The sequence below is a fragment of the Pangasianodon hypophthalmus genome, chromosome 26 (genome assembly GCF_027358585.1).
Source record: "Pangasianodon hypophthalmus isolate fPanHyp1 chromosome 26, fPanHyp1.pri, whole genome shotgun sequence".
Classification (NCBI taxonomy): Eukaryota; Metazoa; Chordata; class Actinopteri; order Siluriformes; family Pangasiidae; genus Pangasianodon; species Pangasianodon hypophthalmus.
In genome coordinates, this window is record NC_069735.1 from 11,983,488 (window position 1) to 12,006,696 (window position 23,209).

The 23,209-nt window shown below is 37.8% G+C and overlaps 1 protein-coding gene across 1 annotated transcript in view; it reads right to left on the reverse strand.

The window, feature by feature from the left end:
• Nucleotides 1-295: 295 nt before the first annotated feature.
• Nucleotides 296-23,209, reverse strand: part of igf2bp2b (insulin-like growth factor 2 mRNA binding protein 2b) — a 54,008-nt gene continuing 31,094 nt past the window's right edge. The window contains exons 5-16 of the mRNA XM_053229754.1: nucleotides 22,658-22,721; nucleotides 21,395-21,703; nucleotides 18,031-18,165; nucleotides 17,139-17,261; nucleotides 16,754-16,889; nucleotides 14,539-14,670; nucleotides 10,468-10,530; nucleotides 9,426-9,542; nucleotides 7,704-7,778; nucleotides 7,360-7,491; nucleotides 5,828-5,941; nucleotides 296-3,819 (exon numbers count right to left, since the gene is read on the reverse strand). Of these exons, the coding sequence (XP_053085729.1) occupies nucleotides 3,721-3,819; nucleotides 5,828-5,941; nucleotides 7,360-7,491; nucleotides 7,704-7,778; nucleotides 9,426-9,542; nucleotides 10,468-10,530; nucleotides 14,539-14,670; nucleotides 16,754-16,889; nucleotides 17,139-17,261; nucleotides 18,031-18,165; nucleotides 21,395-21,703; nucleotides 22,658-22,721 (1,499 nt within the window). The 3' untranslated portion in view covers nucleotides 296-3,720. The remainder of the gene's footprint in view (nucleotides 3,820-5,827; nucleotides 5,942-7,359; nucleotides 7,492-7,703; nucleotides 7,779-9,425; nucleotides 9,543-10,467; nucleotides 10,531-14,538; nucleotides 14,671-16,753; nucleotides 16,890-17,138; nucleotides 17,262-18,030; nucleotides 18,166-21,394; nucleotides 21,704-22,657; nucleotides 22,722-23,209) is intronic.

The window sequence follows — 23,209 nt, forward strand, 5'->3', positions numbered from 1 at the left end:
AATGCTGAAGACTCCTTCGAAGAACATTACATAAACACTTCCTTCACCAGCAACAATTAAATAATGTACATAGATAGGCATAGATTATGTGGAGTGTCCATCATGCAAGTCCCATCTGTCTAACAATAAAAGTAATGTTTCAAAATGCTGGTAACTCAAAATTTACCTCCACAATATTAATACAGAAATGCCAATATTTTAGACGATCCCTTTAATTCTTGAAGGTCAAAGCAGAAAACAGCTTGGTCTATATTTTTTCCTAATCAAGCTTTAGTAAAGATTGACAGACACAGCATTGTTTTTAAAGTGTCTCTTTATTGCTCATGTCCAAGCTGGTGGCCTGTGTGGTTTAGCTAAAAAGCAAAAGAAAATAAAACCTAAATGGAAAAATTAGTAGAAGCTTACATGTGCTCTAAAAATGTATTTGTGTTAATAAGCACTGTTATAATCCAGTGCTTTCACAGGTCTGACATGTCTAAAGGCCAAACCGTTCACAGTACAGGTATAAATAACCTGATACAGAGAAACATGGAAAAACAACACCAGAAGCACAAGAACACGAGACTTAGGACCAGCTGCAGTGTGGTCCACTTCTGCTAAAGTATGTCAAAAAGCAACAAAACTGTAAATAAACCGACAACCAGGTTAGATAGTGATCAACTTTGCGCTAAAGATGGAAATCAAACATCATGTAACAGCATTAAACTAAAAAAAAAAGAAATCCTAAAACCACACAGATTGTTGTTAGCGGCTATTCAGAACAGATGAATTAATGATATACTGCACCCTTTCCGAGTGGCAACACTTCGCTATGGAATTACACTGCAAAAAAAAAAAGGTTGTACCTAGCAAGCAGTCTGAATTTTTTAGCTACATATCGTTTCTTACTACTGACACTTACAGCATGTCACATATCTGGCATCTGACTTTTTTAACATTAAATCTGTACGTTAAACAATATACTTTGGGAAAAAATTCTAACCTAATGCAAGACTGGTGTTAATCTCATCTCTCCAGGTAGTCAGTTGCTAGCGTTAGTTATATCAACCTCAAGAAGGAACTCTTTAATGTACAGCTTCTGATACGAGGCACACACGCCCCTTTCCCAAGAAAAAGCATGGTGGTGGTATACACCATCTTTACTAATTCTCTCTTAATTTTTTTAAAATCGCTCTTCTTTATTTAGAAAATTAAAAAATCGCTCATGAGCTTTACAAGGTTTATACAAAATATGTAGAAAGAAATTGGACTGAGGTACCTTGTTCTTGAGGTAGAAGGTTATTTCTCGTACTGGTTTACGTGAAGGTTAGCTTTTCGACCTGTGTAGACAATCGTATTAGCACTGCATGCTTTTTTTTTTTTTTTTTACTTATCCATAAATAAACTGCTATGCTTTGTGTTTAACAGGTTGATCAGCACCTCAAAAGTGTAGTGATATATCACGCTAACCGCTCATACACCACCTTCTCTTTATCACTGCGCTGGAAATTTCAGACAAGGTGATACCAACGTCAACTGTCTCAATGTCAATTTTTTTCAGAAAAGTCAGCATCTTTGATGGCTTTTAAAACCGTCATCATTATGAATTTTAAAGGGCAGCATTTGTCACATAAAATATCTTAAAAAAACAAAAAGACAAGCCGTAAACGTCCCACATTCACCTTGTACGAATGTGGGATTTAAATTTTTTTAACTCCTCAGATATTCTTCTTTCTTTAGGTTCAGGACACACAAGAACAAGCACAAACTTTCTTACAAGCCAGGTAATGGCAAAAATGATCAAAAAAGACAATCTACATGCCATGAACACAGGACAAAGAGAAGAGAAGAAAGAAAGACTAAAGACAGAAAAGAAAGAAAAATGATGAATTAAGAAAATAAACCAAAAGGAAAGAAATTTTTAAAAGATGAAAAGGAAAGAGAAGAAACAGAGAAAGAGAGACAAAGGGGAAAAAGAAAAAAAAAAACCACAAAATAAAAAATAAAGGAAGGATGATAGAAATTCATAAACAAAAAGAAATAAAGACAACAGAAATAAAAGAGAAAAAAAATAAAAGATGGAAAAAGATAGCAAAGAAAGAAACAAAGAAAACAGAAAAAGAAGGACAAATTAAAACAAAGAAAAAAAGAAAGAAATTAAAGATGACAAAGAAAAGACCAAATAAAGAAAGAAGAAGGAAAAAAATGGAAAAAAGAAAGGAAGATAGAAATACAAAAATTAAGGGAAAAGAAAAAAAAATTAAAAGACGAATACGAAAAGAAAGAAAGAAAGCAAAAAGAAATGACGTTAAAATAAATGGGGAAAAATTAAAAGATGAAAAAATAAATAAAAGAAAAACAAAGAAAGGAAAAAGAGAGACAGACACGCACACAGAAAGAAAGACAGAAAGAAAGACAGGATGCTGTGTGCTGCAGAAGGCAGGTAGAAACACAGTATACATTCACTAGTTCTCAGGCCGCCTGTTCAGGACGTGATTAAGGGTCCTGAATGCAGCTTGTAGGCAGCCTCTACTTATTGCACTTGCACTTCACCAGACATTTGCTGTTCACTTTTTTTTTTGTACGCTAAAATATTTTAAGTGCTTTTGTTGAATCTAGTACAGAACATGTATTTAGAATGAGTGAGGCCATTCTGGCTTTCCCAAAACAACAATAAAATCGCAATAATATCAGACTGATTGGAGATTTTTACAATTATAGAATCACATTAAACTCTTTTGTTTTGTTTTTTTTATCCCTCATAATTTGTAGGCCAGGAGAGGTCAGTAGACTTTCATCTTGGACAGATGAGCTTGAAAAAATTTGGGAAAGAAACACAGAGATAAAGCAAGACGGGAGAAGCGGGTTAACACGAAGGCTAATTATCAGATGCTATTAAACGGAAACTAAGAATCTTTAAACTAAGAAGCTTTAGAACAGCTAAACTAAAGCCTGGTTATTTATTCACATTAACGGCCTGATTAACAAACACTAAAAAGTGCATAATTAGCATCTATGCTAAGGAAATTTCAGAGTGTGATTGGGACATGCTAACCGCTTTGCCACACGCTAAATGAGTTGGAAAATCTGCCCTAGGTGTCCTTGCTTTTTTTTTTTTTTTTTTCTTAAGTAAAACTATCTAAGGCTACAAATGACTCAATAGAAAGCACGTTATGGTCTTCTAATCAATGAACACTGTTACACACCTACTCGTCTTTACTCAACACTCCCTCAGGTAGTTATGTGTCACTCGCTCAACAGTCCACGTTGTTAAATGCTAGTCAGGCTACATTTCCACAGTGTGCTCGCACTCAGCCTGAATGTGCTTATGGCTGCCACTTCCACTCCTGTGTGGAGAGAAGCACGATGTTTGCTGGTAAGATCATCTCACAGGCAGCCGGATTTCCGCTTCGCTAATAACGTGTGCTTCTCAGAGGACAGATCCAACCCAGCGTACCGTTACACAGCATCTCCACACGTTCAGAATTTTAGACATCCGTCACCTGCTGGCGCGCTCGTCTGGATGTTCAGAGCACTCACAGGGTTGTTTTTGCTCTCGGAGTGAGGCTCGCTCAGGTCTTATAAGGTTCTTTGGTTTCGATCTTGTTGCTTGTCCGTCTCGTGTGTTTCCCTCCCGCTTGTTTTTTCGTTCTCTTGCGCCTTTTTTGCTCGATTTGGTTTGCGCTCGGAGGAGCTACATTCATAGGCTGCTGCTGCTGCTTGCTGGCTGCCCCCTGCTGGTCACTTGGTGTGCTGCGATGGTGTTGCTGCCCCCTGCTGGTTTTTCTGCTGCTGCTGTTTGACTTGTTGGATGATTTCCCTGATCTTCCGCTGTGCAGTCTGCAAATCAACAAGAGGATTTCAACACCACACAGGACTTGATTTACAAATTATTGAACACTCTATATTAAAAAAACTTTTGATTAAGTGAGCAATACACACATTTCAAATTCTCTAAATTTAGAAAATGTAAGAGATTGAGAAATGCCAGTAGTAATTTTATTGACAACAACCTAGATCTAACTAAAAAAGCAGAAACTTTGAACACTCTAATTAGGTAATTATGGTACATGACAAACAATCAGGCACAAAAAACAGAGATAACCAAAAAAAAAAACAGAGCAATACGCAACAAGAGGGTGTGAGTTACAGTTTATTCCAGATAAGTGTGCTCTGCATCCTGCCTAAGAACAGAGAGCCTAAAACTCCCTTACTGATGATAAAATCACAGGGATCAAAAACACAAGGATCAAATCCATTGATCAATAAATATTTTCTTTGATTAATAATGTAATCTGTTAACAGTAAGCCTTGTTTGCTAAGCAACTGGCAAAGATCAGGTCATTCAGTTTAACCAAAGGTTTTATTGGTTTAAAACCTGCTGCATTAGGTGTGTCGATATCGAGGACTTGACAACGGCTTCAAGCACGGCTCAGCCAATCAGATTTTACAATCGAATAAAATCTGTTTTATAAATACCAAGACATTTAGTGTGTTGGGTTTTTCAGATGCCCCTTCACTATGAAGTAACAAAAATGAGCAAATAGTGAATAATAGACAACATAAAATCTAAATGAAATCAGTTTATAAGGTTCCATCTCTCTTTCTAAATGTGATATAAATATTCTCGAATAGCTTGTATGTCTACTCTTTTACTTTTTCCCTGTCTCTAACACTCCATTCTTCACAACATATGTGTTATAACTGCAGATGTCATAGCATATCTTCATATCAGCTCCAGACTGAAAGGGTCATGACAAATCATGTTTTCTAGTTTTCAGTTTTCTGATAAATTTCATTATCTTGATGTTTTTTTTTTTTGCCTCATCCAGACAGGTGATGCAAACTTTTTCACTTGACTGTATTTGTCTACCACTATCTGTATTTGTCAGCACTATCTCATATAGTGTTTTATCTACAGTATATGATTTACTCTTTTACCCTTCAAGAGTCTCACTAGGATCTGACACCATTCGATTAAAGGAAAAACCCTTTAATTGGACAACTTGCATATTAATCTTTATAATGAACTTACGATCTTGAATGGTATCTAAGATTTATTTTGTAATGAAATTCTGAGATGTTTTTCATTGACGTTACCCACAATGGTGTTTGACTATCTTCTGATAGTGGCACCAGTCAGAATCTACCTCTACTAAAGAGAATGATGCAGCAGCGCTTTAGTCCTTCAGTCTGTGCAGTTCCCATACCTCCTCATCTGTACACACTACTCAAACAGATCAGCTTCCAAAGTTTCAACCTTCATGCTAAGACCACCATCAACACCATCGTGCTCATCATCTCGGTGATTGATAACTAGCCGAGCCGAGTCTCTGCCATAACTCTGCACTGAATACTGGAACTATGAGTCCAGCGTTTGCTGTCTCCACTACTTCTGGCTTGAATTTCTCAAAAACATGACATTGAATGTCACTGAAAAATGGTGAGTAAAAAAAAAATACCATCAATATACCCTCATCAGACAGCCACGAAATTCTCTCATAAATGATGACAACAGGCCTGCAGCACCAACCAGCATATTAGCACCAGAATCACTAAGCATACCACAAATATTTCAATATAAACCTATTTAATGTGTTCAGGGTGAAGGTTCTTTTTAATAAACTCTTAAATACACAGAGTTAGAAGTGGTGGAACATTTGCTTAATGCTTCTTTATTATTACATTGTCATTAAGCGCCTTTTTATAAAGCGTATAACGGAAAAGCCTTGGACTTATATTTTACCTCTCTTTCAGGAGCTTTCATGAGTAACAGGAAATTGGAGCTCTGTGTATGTGGGTCAGATTGTAACTACATCAGCTGAAATAAAGAGAGCCGTGCGCTTACCTGACTGGCAAAAAAATGGCCGATGATTTTCACAAACACCTCGTCGTTCTCATCGGGCGTTTGGTCCCGTGGAACGATGACCTCAGCGCTGGTGAGATTCTGAAGTTCGTTCACCTGCAAAGAACGAAAGCAACAGCACAAAGTGAGTGCAATACTACCATCATTAATAGTGTAAAGAAATTACACACTGACACTAATAAAAAAGAGTACACAATATGGAATGAAATGGATTGCCATTCTACAATGAAATATTGTTTTGTGACTTCCCAAGTATGATGCTTAGTGTTAGAAATGTACTGAAGTGAACACTTCTGCCAGCATTGCTCTGATCTAGAGAGGCTCCCTGTAATCTGTTCTCATGTCTGCTGTGACAGCAGCTGCTTGACTAACTGATGGAAAATAACAAGTGCTACAGAAAACACTTGCGCTGCCATCTTAAATAAGCAAAAAAATAAATACAAGAATAAATGGAAACATAAAAGTAAGGCAGGAGGAAAAAAGGAGGTAAGGAGGAAGACTTTTTCACTGCGAGGCTGTCAGAATAATTCCACTATCAGAATATTTTTTCACGTTGTAATAGTATGTATTTATTTAAAGGCGAAACAATCACTTTCAAATGTTTAAGATATACCTTTAGTCACCTAACATAAGTCAATTAAAACACCAGATTTCTATACTTTTTGGATTAATAACCCTTGCGGCTTGATACAGGACAAGGAGTCTGAACAAATACCAAATTATGGCATACATAAATTCATATGTTTAAATTATGTATCAATCTTTTTTTAGTTTTAATTAAATATAAAAAGAAGAAAATATGTGTTCTAAAAGTGATGTTCTACAGCACCATTATTGTAGACTATGTATTGAGAATATATATTATGAATAGAAATACATTTGAGATTCAACCTAACTGTGTTGCAGGCTAAAAATAAAAGAAACTAAAATATAAAAAAATAAATACATTAAATATAATAATCAAAAAATGATTGCTTCGTTGAAGATGGTAGCATAAAAAAATGTAACATATAAAGTTAAATATCAACAAAAAGAAAACCTTACTGTAAACCAAATCTGAGATTAAAATTGACAGATTAAATATGATAAAATGATGCTGTTGCTTCCTTTTAAATATTGGCTGTGCAGTCTGGTTGGAGGGATGGCATATTTTTTCTCTCCTGTCAACTGCAGTAGTTATTCGAGCATCTGTAGGCTCACGTATGTGGAAGAGGGCAAATAGTTTTCCTCAGAGTGTGTTACACAGCCCTGTGACACAGCATGAGCAGCAGTTTGAAAAGATGCGACTGGCTGGCTTTTCTCGGAGGATGGAGAGCTAGTTGGTGGGTGGGAATTGGCAGGTGACCAAATTGGGGAGAAGGATTAGGGGGGAAAAAAGCCTTTTTGTTTTCAACACTTTTACACCTTCCATGTGATAGGTGTGGCAGGTGTAAATAAAAGGCTCAATGCATTTGAATATTTAATTTCTATAATGCAACTGATAAAGAAATTTCACAGCTCTACTGCACACACACCGTCTTCCCGCCCTTGCCTATGACTCGACCAGCAGCGGCCGCAGGGACTTTGATGTGCGTCTCCAGCTTCACTTCCTCCTTAGCAGTGAAAAAGTTCTCCTCCTTCAGCTTTCTGAATATCCGACCCTGAGCCTGCAATCACAGACAGAGAGAGAGAGAGAGAGAGAGAAACGTCATGAAGAATTTAGAACAGTAGTTTCAACAGATGATTCAACATCATCTAATAATTGAGGCTTTGAATCATTCCAGGTGTTAGGGAAGGAAATGACGGGACTGTGTAAGGCACTGGGTTCTTATAGGCAGGACTATAACCTGTATAAACACAGTGTGATTTTGCAGCTGACCTTAAACTGAGCTTCAGGAGGGCCGGTGATGATAACCATCCTCTCCGGGGCATCAGGACTGTCTGATGGAGCGATCTGCAATCGCACAACATTGAACAACATCAGAAATCCACCCTTTGGTTTGGGGCTCACACAATCCTCCAGTGTTCATGGAGGCACTGTTTACATTCTTACTGTTACTGTGGAGCAAGGTAGCCATGATCAATCAGAAACTCTCAAATATTTAATACTGAACTGTATATTAATGCTGTCTTCTTTTCAATGTCATAGCCAATAAAACTAGCTGAGGAAGTTTACAGAAAATGGAACAGTGGTGGTGTAGCAAGCTACAAATCTCAGACTAAGGGATGCCAAATATTCTAATCACAGATGCTCATTAGAATATTAAGCCACGCCCATTAGGACAGTCTTCACATTTGTCTGATCAGCGTTAAGGTGGTCTTCGTTCAAATAACATGTAATCATTACGTGTGGCATTCAAGAACGCTGGATATTTTACATCAGATTTCCAACACACATTGTCCACATTGTCTTTAGAGCATCGCTGATTCTCAATTCTTCGAGTAATTCTTTCAGATGCAGTTTTTTTTTTACTTGTGTAAGCCCTTTTATAATTTGGACCATTTTCCTTCCATCATCAAACTATACATTTGTACTTCTTCACTCAATTGTTATAGTATAATTCAGTTTTCATTTATCATAACATCACTGTTTCTGGTATACAGTTAACTCCATAAGTTTTTGCACCCTTCATGAAAAAGTTCAAACACATCCTGTTAAAACATCAATTATCCACCAGCATATTTAGGGGCATTTCCCTTTCTTTCCTCAAACATTCTGATGGTGTTTATGACCAAAGACTGAATTTGGTCTCATTGGACCACAATACATGATTCCACTTGTAGGCCCAATGATGCATGCTGTTGTTGCTATCAGGAAAAAAATATGAAAAAAAGATATGACACGTGTGCAACCTCATGCTTGTTCAAAGCCAAAAATATTCCTGGAGACTGAGAGGAATAAAGTTCTATATTATTTATTTAAGGATGACACTTCAATAATAATTTTGACAAATAATTTCAGACCTGCCAACTCCAAAGAGGAATAACGTGTAGTCCTGCTAAGGGGTTGGGGGTGTACATTTCAATATAGTCCTTTAACAAATAACTCTAGTGTAGAACCTGGGACCTGTGTGTATATATAGGGTTTTACAGTAATCACCGGTGCAGTTTTAGTTAAGATGTAGACACTAGAAAAATATGCATGCATGCTTTCGTTCTTCCTATTCTAAAAAAAAAGAGGTTACATATAACAATTAATAAGTTACATATAACAATTAATAAGTTAATACTGAAGAGTTAATATTGAATCATTGCAGATTTATATGTGGATTGCCTCACGTTAGTATTAGGGAAAAAACACTGCTCGTTTGCCAATTTTCTGAATGGCAAATCATAACTCATGTGAATGGTAACTCATATCAAAGTACTTGGATGTTAAAAAAGTTAAAGTTGGCATGTCTTACATTGCTAGATTTGAGACAAAATAAGAACGTTATTTTAAAAAAGAAGCTTCTGTGACAATGAAATGTAACAACTGTGTGAAACAGTTGATGTGTGTAATGTTTATTTTATACAGTCATTTCTGACCATACTCTTGAAGGGTGCCAATAATACTGGAATTGACTGAGGACAGACAGATTGACTGATAAAGAAATCTCACTTTGATAGAAGCTCCGGCAAACCGTGCCAGCTCCTTGATGTGCTGTCCTTTCTTCCCTATTAGAGCTCCAACTGCTTGAGTGGGTATGAAAAGATACACCACTTCCTGCTCCGGTGCCTGGCGCACACACACACACACACACACACACACACACAAAACAAACACACACTTTTACGTCATACTCTAAAGACAAACTTGAGCACTGAAGAAATGCAATCCGGGAAGATGGATAAAAGGCGTGTGTTAGTGTGTGTGAGTGTTGAGTGATTTGATTTGTCTGAATGAGATCAGTGGTAACTGCATTACCTGAGTCAGGACCGAACACACAGAACGATACCGTGACAGTCATTCCAGCATGAGAGAGCAAAACCACACACCCAAAATCCAAAATACACCAGACTGACGGACAAACACACACACACACATACACGTGCACCCACACACGCACACAAACACACAGGATCTAGCGGTCTCACACCACCCACCCATACACATGCTTCCCTTATGCTCTCTCTCTCTCTCTCTCTCTCTCTCTCTCTCTCACACACACACAGGCACGTTTTAACATCCTTGTGAGGACTTTACATAGATGATTAATACTATGTACACCTAAACTGAACCCCACCCTTAATTAAACTTTCATCTCTTTTAGTTTTTTTTCAATAAAAGATTTCAGTTTTTTGTTAAAACAAACAAACAAACACAAAAACAAATAAAAAAAAACTGTTTTCCTTGTTGGATCCAGCCAAATGTCCTGACTAAGATATAAAAACACACCCATACCCACTTTACTACTGTGTGAGTTGTGTGTTGACAGATGCTGTAATTCTGTTATTTGCCTTGGCAGGTACATTCTAATGGCTGCAGACTTGAGGTGTTGAAATGAAGAACGGTAAAGCAGTCAGGCTTGTTCCATCCTGCAACTTTCACCTACACTGCATGTTTTCCTCATAAACCCACGTCAGTCTCCTCCTGCTTTCTTAAGAATGAGAGTTGCTATTAATGATGGGGGGGAAATGAAAGGAAAACAGAGCAGACTTACTGTTTGTTGAAGGGGTAAAGTGGGGGGAGATCCGTACAAACCAGCCAGTGCTGATGCCTGACCCTGTGACAACACGGACACACACACACACACACAAATTAGTGTATCACAAACATACAAATTAATTTATTTACTGGAGCTTGAAGGAACAGTTCAGTAAAAAATCTAATTTATACAATTTTCCTCTTAATCCACATGCAAGCAGCCAAGATATGTTTGGTGTGTTACGTTTACTTCTTTAGTTATGCACTGAAAATACAACTGAAAAGGTTTATGTTGCCCAGAATCATTCCTGTACATGTCTGCCTTAAACCACATTCCATGATGCGGTTTAGGATACAGTTACTGTAATCTATAAACACGAACAAAACTTCACCGTGTAGCTGAACACTGTATGGAGGCGGCCATCTTGGACAACCAGAATCACGTTTTACCCGAGTGGCAATTTGGTATTATTCCGCTTACAAGGCTCCACCCCCAAAATGCGAAGATGGCCTTGTAGAAGACAGCAGGAAGTCATGCAGCTGATAATCAATCTTTTAACTACGCATTCACGTACGCAAGATGGTTGCCACATGTATCCTTCAGTCGTTTGGAGTGTTGTTTGCACACATACCCAGAAATTAACACTGGTGTAATACCAGAGTAAATAGCGAAGGGCAGTGGAGCACCATATGACTGTTTTTTTTTTCTTTTTTTATGGTAAGTGTTCAAATTTTAAAAACCTCTTATGTAGCCTTCGAACCTACTGAAAGGTCTGGTTTGTGTACCAGTCTTCTGGATTTTCTAGATCAGTAAATACTTTGAATGTAAGGTCAGTGTTTTCGATTTGAGACGCAGATAACGACAACAATCACAACAATGGCAGAAAGTTTTAAGTGTGATAAAGTGTGTTTAACATCACAGTGCATGGAATCGCTAAACATTTTATAGTTTAGACTAGTTTAAACCTGAGAGATAGGGATGATTTGGCTCTGACATTCCATCTAGTGGATGTCTCTTTTAATCCTGCATATGTACATAACATACACAGGTGAGTATGTGAACAATGCCTAATAGTTTGCCATGCATCACTCTTATTATGCCATAGAAGACATCTTGTGATATAATGCATTGCTGAACCCTAATAGTTTCATTGTAAAACTATTAGTAGATATTACATTTAAGGAAATACACATTTTTACAGAATACAAAATTAGCCGTGTAGCTCCAGTGCAAAACTAAAAAAGCAAACTTCAGAAACCAAACATGTCTTCACTACTTTTGCAGTACTGAGAAAATGGTGTAAACTGTAGTATTCCTTCAAACCCATAACTGAACAATTCACATTCTTGTTTGTGTTTGCTGTTTTGAGAAGCATAAATTAGACCCTGATGATTCAAGCTTTACTTGGTGTGATATGTGACTATTCAGACACAATCACCAGGGTCAGAACATGACCCTACATGCTCTTCAGTAAACTCATCCTCTATTAATGAAGTGGATCTTCCTGTAAAGCCAAACCATACCAAGTGATTCAGCGATGACTAACCCTCCCGGCCCACTTCCTTCACTAACACACATCAGTGACTCAGACAAAAGACTGGCGCATTACCTAGCACATGGACACTTGATAACCTCGTCAGAAAGGGTTCTTTCTGTGTGTCCGTCAATGCCCGAGCCTCTGAGGCAACGCCGGTAACAGAAAATGCATTCGAAGTTAACTGTCCACATTAAAAATGTAAAAAAGTATTTCTTATAATCTAACAAAATTAGTGAAACACAAATTGACAGCATTAACTTCATACATTCCATTTGTGTGAGCTCTTTGTGTGAGGAATTTGTATTGGAGAAATATTTTCTCTCTGGGAGGTCATACTGGCTGTAAAAAAATGCTTTAAGCATTAAAACCCCGGATTTTCCACTCGCCCACTTTGAACGGGGCTAAGATGTCAGGGTAATTATTAGGGATGTATGATAATAACATACACACGGTGGTATCGCCAGAATGTAGCTAAATACCATATAATGGAGGAGAATGTCCAGACTGGTTAGAGCTCACAGGAAGTCTACTGTAACTCAAATAACAACTCTTTACAGCCGTGATGAGCAGAAAAGCATCTCAGAACGTTCAACACGCTGAATCTTGAGACAGATGGGCGACAACAGCAGAAGACCACACCAGGTTCCACTCCTGTCAGCTGAGAACAGGAAACTGAGGTGATGTTTTTCCCTTCTTCACCTGTCCAGTATTGGCACTACACCCATGCATAAATTTCACCAATGATTTTATCATTTTATAATTTTTCAACAATATCCTGGCATGTTTTCAGTTTATTAACTGAAATTAATTTTATTAATTTTCATTAAGTTGAGGAAGTTATAGCATTTACGGCTGTGGCAAGGACCCAGGCAAGGACCAGTAATATTTGGTCTGCATAACTAACATGTTATATAAATAAATGTCTCTAATGCTATTAGAAATGGTTCTAATCCCAATATCTACATTTTATAACTCTGTACAATATATACAAGTATATGAAAAATACAAATATAAAAAATCTTGACATTGCCCATAACTGTCCAAAATGGTAATATATCCTGAATTTCTACTCTGTGCATTTTTATGTACTTTTATTTCTCCCTCCATATATGCCTTATAATTTGAATCTTTAACACTAGCTATTCCTTATGAGTTACTTACAAGAAACGAGAGATCAGCACAGAGCTACAGTATATGGTGCGTAGGAAGAGTAAAACCGAGCCCTGTTCTTTGACTGTGATGTGTGCAAAATACATTGATGAATCAGCCATTATATGTTTTGTTTTTTTTTAAATTATATTTCACATGTCACCACAGCAATTCAGTTTATTTTTCAATTTGTGGCAGTGGGAGTTGTTTATTTGAGGCACTGAGTGGCAGGAAAAGCCACAAATCATCGCGGCTTTCCTGACAGTGGGAAGACAAAGTGGCCCAGTTTGAGAAAAGTGGCAGAAGTTTACTTGGCATTTGCAGAACTGTGGACTAGACTCAATATTTACAATACACTCACAGCCACCTACTCATTCATGCAATTATCCAATCAGCCAATCATGTGGCAGCAGTGCAATGCATAAATCATACATATACAGGTCAAGAGCATCAGTTAATGTTTTACATCATACATCATGTGATCTCAGTGACTTTGACCTTGGCATGGTTGTTGGTGCCAGACGGGCTGGTTTGAGTACGTCAGAAAATACTGATCTCCTGGGATTTTCACACACAACCGTTTCTACAGTTTACACAGACTGGTGCAAAAAACCAAAAACATCCAGTGAAAAAGAGAAAAGCATCTCAGACTGCACAACATATCAGACATTGAGATGGATGGGCTACAACAGCAGAAGTCCACTCCTGTCAGCCAAAAACACAAAAAAAGCACAGGCTCACTGAAGCAGGACAGTTGAAGACTGGAAAAAACATCACCTGGTTTGATGAATCTCGACTGCTGCTGAGACATGGCAGAGTCAGAATTTGGCATCAACAGCATGAATCCATGGACCCTTACGTCAACAGTTCAGATTGGTGGTGGTGGTGGTGTAACGGTGTGGAGAATGTTTTCTCGGGCACCCTTTGGGCCCTTTAATACCAACTGAGCAACATTTGATCTCCACAGCCTATCTGAGTTTTGTTGCTGACCACCTCCATCCCTTTATGACCACAATTTACCTATCTTATAACGGCTACTTCCAGCATGATACAACGCCATATCACAAAGCTTGTGGAATCCAAGCCATGAAGAATTGAGGCTGTTCTGAGAGCAAATGGTGACCTTCTCTACTGAAGAAATACATGGTGTTCCTAATAAACTGTTGCACTAATTGAGCACACTGTGCATGAGGTGAATGATGCTCGCTAATGGAAACTGAATGGATTTGAGCATCTCTGTATATGTAAAGCGTGATCCATATCGCTAATATTTCGATATTATAACATCTTATCCATATTGCCCAGCGCTGTATGTGCCTACTCCCTATAAGCACAACAATATCTAGTTTCCACAACAATGCCTACGATATAATAAACTTATTCTGGATGTTAATGCTGACCAGTAAGGGGTTGTAGGTGGCAGGAAGTGAAGTGACTCCACGTGGCCCTGTGGCTGAAGACAGAACAGGCAGAGCAGGAGAGAAAATCCCCAAAGCGTTCAGGTTCAACCCAGGGATCAGTGCCGTCTGCAGCTACAGACACAGAAACAGAGAGAGATGAGAATCAGGGAGTAAGTAATTACTCAAAGCAAGAGCCATTAGCAATTTTACAGATTTTAACATGTAAAGAGTAAGAAAGGAACAAATCTAAAAGTGGGAGCTGAGCTTGTAATGTCACAGGAGTAGTGTTTAACATGTTCAGCCTTGCTAAGCACCTGAGTGAACACAACATTAAAACAGTACAGATGTAATATCCAGTGAGCTCCACAAGGTGGTGCAGCTTTACCACTCCGATCGCTTGTTTTCATTTCAAGAGCTGAAAAAACCTCCAGCTGAATTCAGTTCTGTTAAAGGTAATCCAGTTTAGTGGCACAAGCGTAGATTTAAAAAGGCTTTATTTGTTTACACCTCATTTGCAGTGTTGCTAAAAGTCCTTTAAATGCCTCATTGGCCATGTACAACTGTGAGTCTCATGGGGATAAATCAATAAAACATAAATAAACCGTTGACACGATTGCTCCTTGTGGGTTCTTGCATTCAAACTATTAACATCTCAGAACTCAGAAGCCACTAATGTGCCGCTTTGAAATCTCTGAACGTTATATTAAATTTTTCTCAATCCAGTTTGACATCTGACTACTACTATGGCTAAAATAATTATTATGATTTTGTTATATTCAAAAAATCAATGATTTTGCCAATTACACAGCAAAAATAGCATTATTTCCCTCTTATTATGAGCACAAATAGGACTTTTTCCCACACTGTACATTATAAGCCTACATTATATCAGAAATATATTTGAATTTAAATATAAGAAGAAGATCTTTTGTACTGAGATGTATTATTTATATTATATATATTATAAATATACATATATATTTCTGAAATGATGCTCTGATCTAAATGAATTCTAGTGCTGTTCCTCAGGAAAACACAGAAGTGTGACGCAAACTAATGTGTGTATTGCAAATTGTGCTGGCTGACTAGCATAGTAGAAACCATATATTAATTAATAGACCAAAATGTAATAAAATATTAACATTTTCATCTGCTGTAAACCCTTAATCTGTCCAGTGAAAGCATGAAGTGCCTTAAACAAGTCACGCACTAATGCAATACCTTCTTTTGCCCTCTAGTCTCTTCCATATGGGGGCAAAAAACTTACAAAAATTACAAAAAGAAACCAACAATATAAAAAATAAACCAAACAAACAACAAAAAATAAACCAAATAGATAGATAGACAGATAGATAGATAGATAAAGCAAGCCAACTAGCAAGCAAGTCTGCACAGTCTGCAATCCAACAGACAGTTAAGAATGAGGAGCTCATTTATTTATCGTAGGGCTGGGCAACTTGCCGATATGAAACTGTCACGAATTACGTAACGACAGGCTTTTCTGAAAGTACTGCGTTTTTTTAAACACTATGTTTGTACCAAACATTTCCTTTTTATCGGTAAATAATTCAGTAAAATAGCATTTTGTTGCATGTTTTTGCTTGCTTTTTTATGATGCAATACTGTTTTGCTGGCACTGTGATATGTATCACATATTCTACAAATGTCTGTAAGGATTGTGATATTTTAGACATAGTAATTACAAAAACCACAGACAGTGTGAATATTAGCGGTAGTGCTACATGATGTTTGTAACAGATCCACCGTATAAAACTGGGTCTCTTGACAAATTCTCAAATGTTTCTGATTGACATATTGATTTACTGATATGTCTGTTTGTTTGTCCACACTAATGGTTTCTTGTCACTGATACTTATCTTGATTTGACATTTCTTATGCTACCTCAGATCCACATAAAAATTCTCTCTACATTTACTAACGTCATAAAAATTGGCACCGTCTGTCTCATTTGCGTCGCTCACCACCATCACTGCAGGAGATCCTATTGTGCCTTATGTTTACTAAAAACAACACATTTCATCCAAAAAAATATGCTCTATACCTGTTCTTTTTTAAACCAAAAATCAATCTGACAATTAGAAGTACTTGTTCTGATCACTCGTCTCTTCTCAGGCATGAGTGTGAAGGGTTAAAACACATGAATGGAGCATGGGTACGGTTCCCAATGCGCTAGAGGATTGAGGGATATGCTCACGTTCAGGGCGGCCACGTCGTTCTCGTATGCCTCTCTCAGCTTTTTCATGATTTCCACCTCTGCATTACAGCACTCCTCCACCCCTCCCCTCACTGTGATGGTACGCTCCGGGTTGTAGATGGTCAAATCCTGCAGGCTGCAGTGGGAAGCACGGGTCAATAATTCATAAATAATGCTAACGAAAGGATCATACCTAAGGAGCATACCTAATGTGAGGTGAAATGGACAATAGCGTGCACTATAGAATTTTAAACCACTTGAGTTATTTATAAAATAATAATAATAATAATAATAATAATAATTAAAAAAGTGCAAATTTAATGGCCCAACTGACAGTATGGATCATTGAACAGAGTGTGTAGTGTGCACTTGAGTGTGTACATACGGGGAAATGGTGATCTTGGTCCCAGTGTCCTGTTCAATCTTCTTCAGGTTCCTGCCTTCTTTACCAATTAGCCGTCCTACAAGACTGTTATGGGCCAAAATCTTCAGAGGAACCTCCTCAGCACTGTGTGAGAGATGTGTGTGTGTGTGTGTGTGTGTGTGAGAGAGAGAGAGAGAGAGAGAGAGAGAGAGGGAGAGGGAGAGTAAGATACATATACACATATGGACGATTAAAAAAGCTTGTATCTGTGTGGCAGTTATGTCTGTTTTGTGCTAAAGGATCTCAAAAAATGAAACGGCCAGAGAGAGAGAGAGAGAGAGAGAGAAAGAGAGAGAGAGTGAGTTACATACACAGAGAGAGACATCGAAATAGAAAAAAGAGACAGATATAAAAATACAGAGACAGAAAAAGAGGTAGAGACACAGAAATACAAAGAGTGACAGTGAGATGGGGATTGAGAGAGAGAAGCAGAATTAGAGACAGAGAAACAAAGAGAGAGAGAGAAACAGACAGAGAGATATCAGACAGCGAGAGAGAGAGAGAGCATAAGGGGAGCAGAGAGAGAGAGATTAAGCCCCTTTCAGTCAGGCACTTGTAATCATAAAGGGATTAAGTATGGACTAATAATTTCATGCACATGTCAGGTTGTTTATGTTAAATATGGAGTAATTGATTTCTTGGGTTTTTTTGTGTGTGTGTACTTGAACACAAAATGAGTTGAAATGCTTCACATTACTAGTGTGAACGTAAGCCAGAGTCAAAACAGACTGATATGGCAGTGGAACCAGCATGAGATCTAGCACAATTCCCAGGTTTCGGGTATAAAAACACTCTCTGCCACAAACTCTGAAGCTCGTTTTAGACTGTAGCGTAAACAGTGGGTGAAACTGACGTCTTGGTGTCGGTGGCTTCTTTCTCCATGACCTCCAGGATCATCCTGCAGGCATGTGAGCAGCCCTCTGGAGACGAGTGGATGGTGATGGGCTTCTCCGCAGCCCCTGCATTCTCCTTACGGTGGATGTCCACTCTGAGACAGAGAAAGAGAGACATGTTTAAAGACAAATCTTAAGTTAAATCTCTAACACCATGTAAAGAAAGATTTCATTCCAATTAACACATAAGGCTACAATGCAGGAATGTACTGGAGTGGATTAGCAAGATAACAACATTGTCTTTATAAAAGAGATTTTCTTTAGCTGGAGCTTAAAACGCACTACGTCTGTATTTGTAGTGATTTAGAGGAGTCTTTCAGCACCTCCCCTCACTTCCCACTTCCATACAGCCCTGAATACTGAATAAGACACAGTTTTGAAAATAACTAGCGCCTGGATCATTTTCTGGTCAGCTTGGTTATCAAACCACAGGAAAAAAAAGGCAATGAAGTTAAAAAAATGACCAGATTTTATTAGTACACAGCTTTAGCTTTGCTAATAATTAGGTTAGTTTTCTTTGGTAAATTGGCTATTAGTAGTATGCAGAAATAAAATTTTGGAATTGGATTTTTTTGGGTTTTTTTTTTTAGCTAACTCTATGCTAACACATTCTTCATCCGAGACACGTGAAGCCAGCCAACCACATTTCGTCGAACTGTTGCTCATGCTGCATCACAGGGCAGCGTAACACACTCGGAGGAAAGCGCTATCCACCCTCTTCCACATACATGAGCTCACAGATGGTCACAATTGGCTAGTGTTGCTGTGAGTGACAGGAGGAGAGAGAGCATAGGTGGCTTTAACATCGTCGAGATTCAAAGCTGCGATCTCTGGACTTTCGGCTGAACAATCTTCTATTGTGTCACTTGGGGGCTGTATGGTTTTTTAAGCAAAGCAATATTTTGACATACACTTCTTAACTGAAACATAAAGGTTACTACAAGCAATACTATTTTATATCCACACAAATTTGACTGAAATTTAACAAATTATGGTATAAGAAATTATCATAAAATGAGTTAATAGCTAAAACAATGCCTAGAAAAATAGTGAAAAATTTGTTCTTTAAATTCAGTTGACACAAATTGAAAAGACTATTTGGTTACTTTTATTCCTGTTGTTGGCCCTGTTTCAGTATTGAAAGTTGTCTGAAATTATGCAGTAAACAAACTAACAAAGGAAGACAAAAATTCAGACTTTACCAACCTTGAATTTTGTGTAAAATGACCCACATAATTTCAAAATCCATTAAAACTCTTGAGTTCAGAAGTACTCTAAAATATTTTATTCGTTCAGTTATTGGCATTGAAAAAACCTCTGTATTCACATTTTTTGCATTGCTTCATTGCCATTTTATGCTTCTTGCTATGAAAGTATTTATTTTTGTCTATTACCTATTAAGTAAGATCTTGTGTATGTCCTTCTGTTCAGTTTTCAATCATGTATCTACAGGCTTCCTGCATTTTTTCTCCCACTGTCGACTTGGCAAAACATGACAGAGAGGCATAAGAATCTGAGAGAGAGCTGGCGGACTGAACTAAACCATACACACGCTGATAGTGCGAGATGTACAAAACACCTGATAGTTCCTGATTATTACAGTACTGTATCATTACAGCCAAAAAGTCTTCAGTTTTTTGTCCTGAGTATAGGAATGACTGGCATTTAGCCGCGTTCTCACTGTACACTCTATCATAAAGAGCTGTAGCCGAATAGAGCAATCCGAGCACTTCTCTAAACGCCTGAGCTTATTGGTTGAGTGATGCTCTTATTACCAGGAGCTTTTGATTTTGATTTAGCGGGCTTAATACTGAATAGGATACAGTAATTTTAGCCTTTTCAGGCTGTCGCACTGCAGAGGCAAATATGTGACGGTGATTAACGCATGATTTATTGTGCAGTCCAAGAAACGGGAGTTTCAGTGCCAAAAACCTTGAATGCAATAAGAGTAAATAGGAGGACTACATACGAGACGAATGAGACAAGAGGCATTAGAGGAAATGAAAAAAATAAACAAATAAAATATTGTAGATATCTGTTGAAATTCAGGCAGGGATTTGTGCGCTGAGCTGTAGAGGAGTCGTAACCACTTACTTATATATAACAGTGTCATAAAAAAAGCATTACAAACATTCAAATAATTTATACCACAGCGCAGTTGAATTCTTGAATCTTGAATCTGGAGGTGTGCGTTATTTTTGTATAAAAGCACGTACATTACTTCCAGCTGTAACCCGAATGATAAGTTAATATTAATGCACTTGTTCTCATAACAACTCATACACAGGGACTTGTACAGCGGACACACCACCTAATCTAAGTCTAATAAATGGATTCAAATAACATGTTGTTTAACATTTCTGGAAGCAGTCTCCAGTGTCACTGCTTTCTAACAGTCACAGTGCTTTGCAGAGTTTCCAAGCAAGGGAAAGTCTTCAGGTCAGAGGAGTTTACACTTTCCGCTTTAGCTTATTTTGTGATATAACTGTTGAATCAGTTTTATACGCAAGTACTGAGAATGTCTCTGTTTTAAATGTTAATGGCAAAATGTAAATGTAGTAAAGGTGTGTTAGGTGCGTTGAGATCAATGGTGCTTTACACTGTTTTATCTGATCAGTTTGAGTTACTTGCAGTGCCCCCTGTTTTGGTATTCTTTCCATAGCGTTTGTACAGAAACTCATTTCCACGTATTTTCCAAGTATTTGGAAATTGAGAGTTATTTTCATGCAACTGTCACTTTTCTCCTCACAATGGCTAATATTTCACAATTGTGACTTTTTATTGTATAATTACTTAGAAATAGCTACTTTATTAATTATTAATATTAATAATTAATGCACTTAGAGCTTCCGTTTCCAATAGCTGAATCACAGCAGAACCCAGCAGTGTGTAAAAATATTATTTATTTATTTATTTTTATTTATTATTATTAAAAATATATTTATCCTGAAATATTCTTTTCAATGTGAACTGGCCAGTCAAGGAGAACATCTTAGGCTGAACGGAATAGCCTTGGCGTAGTTTGGTTAGAGGTGGAGGATAGCCTGATAAGTGGAAGCACGACGTCGCACTCACAGTTGCAAGATAAAACTGCATAATATTTTCTCATACATGGTGGGGACAAGCTTGGATACATTTGCTTGTATTTTTACAATTAAATTTCATTTATAACTAAAGTGTGCCCTGTATTTATTGCTAACAGCAACCAAGAGCACATTTCCTATTTATGTGTAAAGAATGAAGGACTTTTGTTTGAACTGTATTCGTCAGTGATAAACACTGTGTAGGCTTTAGGACCCTGCTGAAAGTGTCATCTGTACTCACTTGGACTGGCTCTGCTTGGTGATGTTCTTGATGGTCAGGCCCTCTTTTCCAATGATGGCTCCCACAAACTGTGTGGGTACGAGCAGTCTCAGCGGGAGCTCATGGTGTGTGTGGTGAGCTCCCTGCAGACCCCCCATGGCCCCGGACTGGGCGGAGTCAGACTCCCGCGCCCCTCTGCCTCCCCGGGACGCCCCACGCTGGGCCTGGGGTCCCGCCTCACTCTCATTCCCACTGCCCTCCACGTCCAGAATGTAGGACACGCTGAAGGAGTGATTATCCAGACTGTGGCCCGTCAACTTCTCTATGGCCCTGACAAACGTTTCATATTCAAGAAGTTAAGATTTATACACACACACAAAGTACAAGATCTTTATGCTTCAAAACTGTGGCATATCCCACACTTATATGAGCTTTTTTGATTAACATTGAATAAAATGAGAGTAGTGTACATATGCACACTTATATGAAGGGTATAATGACATGAAATACAATGTTCTCAGATATTTGCTCGTTCAAACAGCTAAAAATATGTGTGTTTCTTAGTGAGGTACATCATCACACCCTGGGGTGATGACAAAAATATGATTGCAATACTCAGAGACATTTCTAAAATATACAGTATGTATCATGATACATTTTGTTAACCTACTGCCAAGAAAACCCTACTGCATTTTTGCATTTCTTAAAAACTGTAAAAGGCCTTAATGTTCACAAAGCCTCGAAAATAAATGACTGAAAATACTGACAATAATAAAAAATTAATTCTAAAATTAAATAAAAATACTTTTTACAATTTTAAAGATTCAGTACATTTTAACATCAAATCTGCTGCTTCTAATCAGAGTTTGTAATTGCTATTTTTAAAGAATGTTAGAACAAAACATGATATCTCAGATAAGCGTACTGTAACTACTGTATTAAATTAGGATATCAATATTATATAGTCATACTGCCCAGCCCCCATCGCATCCTAAAAATTAATCTCATTCATAGTTTTCTGTATTTTTGGACCAGTTACTATCTATTCAGAAAGCAAAAAATTCAACAACTAAACAATTTATAAATACTTAATGAATCAGAAGCAGATGTGTGGGTCTGTGTTTTTTGTGTCTCTAAACTGTATAAAGGACCACATCACCACCACATCAGCCTAAATGTAGGATGAAAGTGGAGATGGAAAGCATGAAGGACAGACACGCTAATAGGAACAAACAGACAAAAAGATGGAAGGAAAGATGGAAAGAGAGATGAATGGCCTCTTACTCTTTAGCTTCCTCTTTTGATGCATATGTGACATTCACCACAGCTGTGTCTGAGTCAGCATTCACTACAGAGACACACACAGGCACATTCAGGCTAAAAATGTTCAGTTATTTGGTGCACTTTTATATCATGATTTAGCCACAAAGTCTGAATCACACACACACACACACACACACAAACACACAGTTACACAAACTCATTCACACAGAGTGCTGTGGGAGGTTGTGACGACACTGTACTACATGCAAACGTTGCATTTATCAAGCGTCTAGCAGACGCCTAGTGACAGGAAACTTCAAATCAGAGCACTTAAAAAATGCACACACACTTGCATGGGGACAGACCTCCCAGGCATCAAAGAACCACAAACCATCCAACACAAGTCCCTGAGACTAGAAGCCAAACTCTCCAAACAGTTTCCTCAAAACACACACACACCTGAAAACAAATCTCTACAACTCAACTTCAGTTATCCAGCATGAATGACCCATGATCAGCTCTCTCATTTTCTATATAATCCAAGTTACAACATATACATAATTGCACATCTAA